Below are 9,410 nucleotides of genomic sequence, written 5' to 3'. Positions count from 1 at the left end.
GTTATTTTTAGCAAAAGAGACATTCAAAAACTATAATTAGTTATCAATCTACAATTATAACAAGCCTATCCAATAATCATTTACTTCTAACAAATTCACTGATCATACTTTCCAGAATCAGAGGCAATAAATGGAGGTAACAGAAGGCTCCAATAGCATGAGGTGAAACCCCTGAAGGCCACTGATTGAGGAGGATATTTGATACATTCATTATTTATTTGAACAAATCAACACCATTAATGCTCTGACAACAATTCTCTGATACCAATTCAGTGACCTGCAGTTTAATTCTGGTCTACCCAGAATTGAGGCAGGAGATAGATGGGCCCCAAGCTGAGCAGCTGGAGTTTGTCCCTGTGGACAGATACTCCAAGATAAAGATAATAAATACCAGCAGTGGGACTTCCCTGGTGGTGCAGTGGTTGAGAACCCACCTGCCAGTGCAGGCGACCTGGGTTCAAGCCCTGGTCTGGGAAGATCCCACATGCCATGGAGCAACTGAGCCTATGCACCATAACAACTGAGCCTGCACATGAGAGCCCGTGAGCCACAATTACTGAACCCAACTGCCTCAACTATTGAAGTCCGAGTGCCTAGAGCCCGTGCTCTGTAACAAGAGAAGCCACCACAATGAGAAGCCCAGCAAAAACAATGAAGACGGATCCTGCCGCGCACCGAGAGGCGAGACCGGCCAGATGGGCCGCTGAGCCCGGATCGGGGACCGTGTGGAGCCCCCTGGAGCTAAAATCAGGATGTTCCGCTTCATGAGAGACATGGAGCCCGAGGACCCCATGTTCCTGATGGACCCTTTTGCCATTCACCGTCAGCACATGAACCGGATGTTGTCAGGCCGCTTTGGATACAGCCCCTTCCTCAGCATCACAGATGGCAACATGCCAGGGACCAGGTCTGCCAGCCGCAGAATGCAGGCTGGGACTGTCTCTCCGTTCGGGATGCTGGGAATGTCAGGCGGCTTCATGGACATGTTTGGGATGATGAAAGACATGATTGGGAACATGGAGCACATGACAGCCGGAGGCAACTGCCAGACCTTTTCATCCTCCACGGTCATCTCCTACTCCAATACGGGCGACGGCGCCCCCAAGGTTTACCAAGAGACTTCAGAGATGCGCTCGGCCCCAGGCGGGATCCGGGAGACTCGGAGGACTGTGCGGGACTCGGACAGTGCGCTGGAGCAGATGTCCATTGGGCATCACATCCGAGACCAGGCTCACATCCTTCAGCGCTCCCGAAACCACCGCACGGGGGACCAGGAGGAACCGCAGGGCTATATCAACCTGGATGAAAGTGAGCCTTCCTTCCCATTCCTCAGCCTGCCAAGTCCCGGTCCCGTGAGCTAGGAGGTACAGGCTGTGAGGCTGAGAAATCAGCCCCTGAAATAACTTTTCCTCTTCAACTCCCACTCCCAATTTAATGTTAAATTAACAGGCCAGCTGGCCCCCACCTCTCCCTGGGGGTCTCAGGGAGAACCTTTCACTGCCCCTTTACCTAGTTTTTCCTCCTTTAATCTCCTTCCCATGATGACTCCACTTCCTCCTTATCCGCTAACTTGATTTTTCACTTTGCTGTTCCATCTCTGAACCTCCTTCCCTTCCCCATTCCACCCCTGCCATGCATTGAAGGAGCTTTTGGGGTGAGCTCTGGGTTTAGGGGCCTCAGTGACCCTGAATCTTTGCCCACCTCCTCCTCAGATTCCCTGCCGCAGGGGCCATAGCCCTGGTCCAGGGCTGTGTGTGGAGGGAGAGGACCGGTTCCCAACCCTTTTTCCCTTCCCACCCGCTACACATCACAAAAATCTTCCCCACACCCTTCTCTGCCTTCATTTTTTGATTTGTGCAACTTGTAACTAGGTGTTTATGGAATAAAGGAGAATGGAAAAAAAAAAAAAAAAAAAAACAATGAAGACTAGCCCCTGATCACCACAGCTAGAGAAAACCCATGCACAGCAATGAACACCCAAAGTAGCCAATTAATTAATTAATTAATTAATTAATTAATTAAAAAAGATAATACCAGGAGTGAGGAAGAGCTGAGCCCCACCTGGATAAAAGGTAAAGAGACCACGTATTTCTCATTCTTGAGGTCAAGGAGACCTTCCCAACTGCACATGCGCAGAAAGGCTCCTTGGCGGTCAAAAAGGGAGGGGGCACCACCCCATTGTAGATGATGTCAGCCTACCCCATATGCCTCTTTACTAGAATCCATCTTTGTTAAGAGATGCACACACACACAAGGGCTGACCCTGAGATAAACCAGATACAGACTCAGAACCAGACAAAGCAAAATGATTGGCCAAAGGAAACCCAGAAGAAATTCCCCATGTAAGTGATTCAAAATACCACAAAGGCACAACTCTCTCTCTGAGCCCGCCTGTGTGAGTCTACTCACACCTACAGTAAGTTCCCTACATACAAACCTTCAAGTTGCGAAATTTCAAATATGTGAACCTGTGTTTGCATGTCCAATCACATAAGTTAGTTCACGTGTCTGGCATACATGGTCCTTGTGTGCATCCTCTACAAGTGGTTGTGATTTTGTGTACTTTTCTGTACAGTGCTGATAGAGTAGAGTAGTACAGTATCTTTATTTCAAGCCCAGGATGTCATCTATGATGAGGGAAAAGAGCTACTACCTAGACATCACTGGATCATTTTTTTCAAGAGTGTAGATAGAACTGAATCCAGCAAGGAATCGGAACCTGTGCCATCAACGTCAGGTGTGAGTGAAATTGCAGCTTGTTCTCCATCTCCTGTTGCTGAGGATCCTTCAGCTCTACCATGCCCCACCTCCTCTCCCTCCTCCAGTCAGTAACTCTTCTTGCCTGTTCACTCGATGCCGGCCCCTGTATGCCAGCTGTTGTACTGTGCTACTGTACTTTTCAAGATACTGTACTGTAAGATTAAAAATGTTTTCCTTATTTTGTGTGTTTGGTTGTTTTGTGTGTACTATTTGTGTGAAAAGTATTATAAACCTATTACAGTACAGTACTATATAGCCGATTATGTTAGTTGGATACCTAGGCTAATTTTGTTGGATTACGAACTGGACTTATGAACATGCTCTCAGAACAGAACTCATTCGTATGTATGAAACTTACTATACTCTTATTCCTCCTGACAAACACTTTACTTGTTTCACTACTTTCTGTCTCTTTGTGGAAATTCATTTCTACAAAGCCGGCAGGCCAGGGCCTTTTCACTGGCCATTGTGGTCTAGTGGCTAGGATTCAGCACTCTTGCTGCTGTGGCCTGACTTCAGTCTTTGGCTGGGGAACTGAAATCCTGCTTTAATCTGCTGCAGGCTGAAGCCACCTGAGATCATTTTGGTGCTGAAATCCAGGAATTCATTGTAAACCACAGGCTTTGCCAGGCTGCAGCTTGAGGTCCCTGACTTTCTCTCTTGCCCTCTTGCTCTCACTCTCTGTTTCGCTTTCTTTTCAAGACCCATAGGGAATAAACTTGGTCCATTCACTGTGTTATGGCTTCCCTCAAATTAAGAGTGGCAGGGGGTATCTGCCAGGCTGTGCAGATTCAAATAATGCTTGGGTGACAGCTGACACTGTCCTTTGGGATCTGGTGGAAACGTGATTTCCAACCATGAAGGAGCCAAGGGTTTTTCTCTCTTCTCTCCATTTTTCTCTTGCTCTGCCTAAACCACAACCCTCAGCATACCCTGCACCCAAGCAGTGTATGCTCATCAACATTGTGAGTAATGTGCCGAGAATCATAGCTTGGTGCCTGCTGCTGTCTCCAACAAACTGTGTCATGTGACACAGCACACTTTATTTCCTAGGGGTAGAAAAGTTAGATCCCCTGGGCCCCACTGTCTCCCAGTGTCTTTCTCCCCGAGTGCCCTGCCATCGTGAGCACCACCCCATCAACCTGCACAACTGCCCTTCACTTTTTCCCCTGCAATTTTTCCTAATTTATTTGCAAGACAAGGTTTCTCTTTCACCTAAGCCTTAGATCCCCTTCAATTTTACCTTAGCCACCAAACAAACAAGGCAATGGACTTGGGGTTCTTCCGCTGTTTAATCTCCCACTTTACTGTGTCCAAAACCCTCTATGGGAATACTCCCACCTCTAGGCCCTCAGATCCTGACCCCTACAGCATTTTCCACTGCAGCCAACTCCAATTCCTCCAAGAGTTGCCCCTTCACTCCAGGTCTTGGCAAACTATACACTGTCATAGACAACATATTCCCTTCAAGGACAGTCATGGCAATGAACTGGCAATGGTTCCAATGTTCCCCCTTCTGAGGACCCCTCTTGTGAGGCACTAGGTTGACCAGAGACATCTGGTCAGGGATCAGTGGGAGAGTATAGGAGGCTCAAAATTCCATCAAGCAACAGGATTTAAAGGAAATTCATAGGCTGCCTTGAATCTCGGTCTGGTGCCTCCAGTAATGTTTTCTAGGAGTGCTGTTCTTGGATGCAGGTTGCTCAAAATGAGAGGATCCCCTTTCTGAGCCAGATGGGCTGAGAAAGGGAAAACTTAAGTTTTGCTGTAGCATGGTCTGGCCTTTATTTTAGTTGGGGGGTGGAAAATGGCCTGCACATTATAGGTTATAATACTGTCTTACAATTAGATCTTTATTGCTACAGGATGGGAAAATGATTTCAGGTTCCCTTATGTCCATGACCCTATGGCCCTTCATCATAATCCTGCTCTATGTGGCTCCTATAATCAAAGGCTTCACAAATCAGAATAGCTCTCCCAACATTCTAAACTATCCCCTTCTAACTTCTTCCAGCTGTCATGGGGGAAAACAAGCTTCCCTCACTCCTGCAAGTTCCCTTACTCCTTCAGATTCTTCTGATCAAATTAGGAACCCCCTCCCCAGAGGGACAATCCCTGCTGGGACAACATTTTTTCAGCCAGACTGCCCCTGTTACCACAGCCAATTTGAGCATTATCTGGTCTAAATTTTAGCTATGAGCCTATGACCACAGAAAAAGAAAGATGATTTTTTATAGTGTGGCCACAATATTCCTTGAACTCTGGAGAAAATGGTTAACAAAATTAAGGATAAAACTTTTTTTTTGAAATTGCAAAATACGTTCCTTTTTTACATGTGCAATGAGAGAAAGTTAGCTTGTTAAAATACTTTTTTTTTTTTTTTTATAAATCTGACCCTGAAAGAACAAGTCCTACTAGAAGAATTTGATTTTCTCTCCCTATGCCTTGAGACCAGGAGTCTCAGGGAAAATTATCTTATCTAGACCATCTCTAATTCCTGAGACTGAGGGGAAAAAAGGTGGGGGGTGGGGGAGAAGCCTTTTAAAATTTTACTTATTCTAACTGTTATTTACAACTATTAAGTTTTATATTGTGATACTTGATTCAAGACTAAGTTTAGGAAATGAAGTTATGAGATCTCTCCTTGTTTCTGTCTATATGTTTATGTGGGCATTATCTTTCTTTTTTTTAACCTTTGGATGGTGTTATCAAGAGCTCTACTAATTTGTCAATGAGTTCTAATTAATTGGCCTAAAGGAAATTAAGTGCTTATATAAATTCTGAAAAATACAGTAGGCAACTGACCAGAATTAATTTCAGGTTCACATGAACTGAGAAATATTCAGTATTAAATCAATACCTGGTATTAATGTATGTGGTTGACCTAATTAATATAGACATGTCTTTAGAGTCATCAACATTAAGTATAATACCATTATTATACCTAGGTTTAATAGAAGTTAAATAAGATTTTATTATACCTGTTGCAAATTTGCAGCAAATAACTTGGTATTATAAAATTTTTTATAAGTAAATTAAATGCAAATAAGAGCTTTTAGGTAAACTCTACAGGAATAATTATGTTTTAGGAATGTCTAAAATAGTCTCTCCAGATTTTGGTAACTTGAAACTCTAGTGTTTTGACCTTTTAAGTAATCCGTCCTGTATTTTGTCCTGTATTGAAATTTTTTATTGTCACTTTGGGTAAATGAATAACTATTGTTTCACAGTGACCTGTGATCCTATCTGACTGAGTGTTCTGAACCCATTTTTATATTTTCTGACATTTATTGACAAAACTTCCTAAATCAAATTCTAATGAAGTCCTTTTGACCTCTAGCTAACTTTGGGATGCTTCAAAGTGTCCCTAAGACATTTCAAAGAGAGATATCAAACTAAATCTGTTAATTTGGTATGTTAAATTACATGGGAAATATTGTCAAATGAGTAATAAATCTTCTTATGTAATGTTATAGATATTCTGTAAATTATATGGAGTTCCTAAAATTCTTATATGTTCTGGTAAAATGTTATCAGTCATAATCATAGTTATTATCTGAAAGTGTTGCATGTCACAGCAGTAACCAAGTTTCTCTCTCAATTGTATTGTAATCAGTTTTTTTTTACCATACCCTCTTCAGTTATTTTGTCAATTATAGACACATACAGTTTCACTCTGATGTCTTTGCAAAAATGCTTCCTCTTCAAGAAGATTTATAGCAAGAATTTTTGGATAAATACAAGTTTCTTTCAGACCACAATGCTTAACTGGGTAAGAAAATGAAATTTCTAATGAAAAACCTGATGGCTTCATAAAAATTTAACAAAATGCCTGCATGAATTGATGAATGTGGTTGTAATTTTTATGGTTTCTATCTGAAAAATTACTGGTTTGAATCTGTGTTTTCCAGGTATAAGGAAAACCTTCCCCTCAAACTAATTATGACACAGTAATTTGGTAAATTACACCTTTGTAAACAGAATTAAAACATTTATTTTTTCTGTCTGCTCCCTCCAGAGACTGCAAACTCTTAGGTTCCCAGCAGCTTTATTGGGTAAATTAGGAAGGCTACCTCTTATCAGATGCAGGAATCTGACAGTATTTTGTGGACCTCAAAAGCTCTTAGTGTGATTTTCCTAGCCCTGAAAGGCCTTTTAAAGGTTCAGTCTTAGACTCCTTATAAAAGTTTCAGCAAAGCCAGCAACAACAACAAAAAGTCTATATGATCAACTATAGTTATATAAATCATCAGGCCAAGTTTATTGAGACCAGGCTTATTTTGCAAGCAAATTATTCTTAATTTGGTTATATTTGATAGAAATGAGATTATGTTTCAGTGAATATTAAACTCCAGTTTTGTTGATGTAGGTCTGTATTTACTAAGACTCACTTCCCAGATAGTTCTATTATGTTATATTAATGTAATGTTTAATTGAATTCTTAAAAGAACACTCTAAATTTGTTCCTGAAGCTTATCTCAGTAATCTATCTTTGGATGAAGATCAGGTGCCCAATTACCTGCAACCTGGGGATTATGCATGCTGGAAAAGACATAATTTAAAGGACTATCTCCAACATAAATGGAAAGAGCCTTATCAGGTACTCTTAACTAGCTCATTCACAGTGAAACTGTAGGGAACTGACTCTTGGATTAATTTCCAATCACAAAGGGCTCCTGCACTGGACTGGCATGTAGAAAGGACAGCTGACCTCAAAAATCACCTTAAAACAATGTCCAAACAGAGGAGAAACTACACTCCTATTAGGATGAGAAAAAAAATGACATAAGAAGTAGACAACTAGCCCAAGATCCTCTATCAGACTCATATGATCATGTATAATTTTTTCCTTAACTTCTTGGACTCTTGCATATGAATCACATGTTTTTCTATTGTAGGCACAATCTTATGCTAGTTTTAAAAATCAATTCAATTGTTGGGTTTGTGACCAATTACTTGTGTCTAGTACATCTGGGTTACCTTGGTGAAATTTTCCACTCCAAGGCTCTAATTGATTGGCCCTTAGAAAATTTAGTCTAGGAGAAACAAGCTATACTCCTGTTTAAGCTACTATTGATACCATGAGGTGGGATCCCTTCACCTGACCAATTAATAATACCTGCTCTGACCCTGGCCATAAATATGAATTTTCCTCTATTACTCAAGCTCAGTCAGGGCAACAAACAAAATTTCAGCCAAGGAACAAAACCTCTCACAATTATGGAATTGATTTATGTATTTAACACCAAACTATAGTACTTTAAGTTTAAAGGCTCCTCTATGTTGGAAACAATTTAATCATATTAAGAATAATCAGTCTAGTAACACTAGGAAACTGGGCCTTTTGGACAATACCAACATATAATTTCCCATAAAGATAAGGAATGGTACAGAACAGACTAAGTCGATCGACCTTGGATATGCTGGGTGGCACCTAATGGAAGTTCTTGACTTTAATTCTTGTTTATGATTTTACTAATATGGCTGGCTATATTATTTTATATATTGCCTGTTTCAGAAAATTATTTCTTACATTACCAAATGTGTGACTGAGCTTCTGACAAGATAATGATATTATATAGGTCCACATGAGATCAATGATTATAATAGTGTAACCCTAGGTATGGGAAGAAGCAACAAGAGAGAATATTTCCCTGGACCATAAAAGACTAGTAAGAGAGGTGGTTGAGAGAATTTTGACTACTGTTAATAAGGCCTAGTCCAGTAATAGCACATTGAGTGGCCTACCAGTGAAATCTTCACCAGACCTGAGAATGAGCATTCCTAGCACCATGGGATGAAATGATCATGAAATGCGCCCCAAACCATGGTCGAATTTATGACCATGAAGCGGCCCTGCTGACTGGAAATTGGCACTTCCCATTTACCTCTACAAAGATTAAATCATGAGCCACTGCAGCTGCTGACCTTCAACACCACCTCAAAGGAGTTCAGGGTAGAGATCAGAAATGAGGCACTTACTCTATATTCTGGGAAAAACTGGCAGAGCAGGCCTTCAGATAAATAGTTTTAAGAGAAGATTTTGTGAGCCAAAATTCTTGCAACTTCTCATACCTAGAGAAACACTAACATGATTAATGGTGACATCTACTCTGGCTATCAAAGAGAAAATTACAATTAAATATCGAGTGGAGTGTATATGGTTCAGACATCCAAGATAATATAAGGTGACACTATGGATGTGATTCAGAGAAGTCCTTTTATTGCTGAAAACAAGTTTTATGAGCTGTGTCAGACTTGATGCCACCAGGCATTCTTAATACAACACTAGCTGGCATTTGGTAGCTGCAACCTTTCATTTTCAAGGTCTCCTCTTGTAACTATTACATTTTTTTTAGATGAAAAAATTGCTTTATATCATATGTTAACAAGGGGAGAAAACACATGTGTAGTGACCAATAGCACCTGTTATTTAATGTGTTAATACCACATCAAATGTTAAAACCTACCTAGGTAAAACCAGGCAACTGGCTACCTGGCTACAAGTGTCCCCAAAGTGCCAGGTCCAGACTGGGTTTCATGCTTATTCTCCTGAAAAAAAAAAATGAGATCTATTTTATCTGTTAGCATTCAAGTTGTCATGCCTCCAACTACTTCTAACTGGGTTTGTTACACCTACATCAATCGCA

General features: G+C 41.1%; 1 protein-coding gene across 1 annotated transcript; it reads left to right on the top strand.

Annotated features, from left to right (window-relative positions):
• Nucleotides 1–666: 666 nt before the first annotated feature.
• Nucleotides 667–1,361, top strand: LOC130830909 (myeloid leukemia factor 2-like). The gene has a single exon (XM_057698202.1). The coding sequence runs from the start codon at nucleotides 753–755 to the stop codon at nucleotides 1,359–1,361; it is 609 nt and encodes a 202-aa protein (XP_057554185.1). The 5' UTR covers nucleotides 667–752.
• Nucleotides 1,362–9,410: the final 8,049 nt, after the last annotated feature.

The sequence above is a fragment of the Hippopotamus amphibius genome, chromosome 11 (assembly GCF_030028045.1).
Source record: "Hippopotamus amphibius kiboko isolate mHipAmp2 chromosome 11, mHipAmp2.hap2, whole genome shotgun sequence".
NCBI lineage: Eukaryota > Metazoa > Chordata > Mammalia > Artiodactyla > Hippopotamidae > Hippopotamus > Hippopotamus amphibius.
This window is presented reverse-complemented; position numbering and strand designations above follow the sequence as displayed.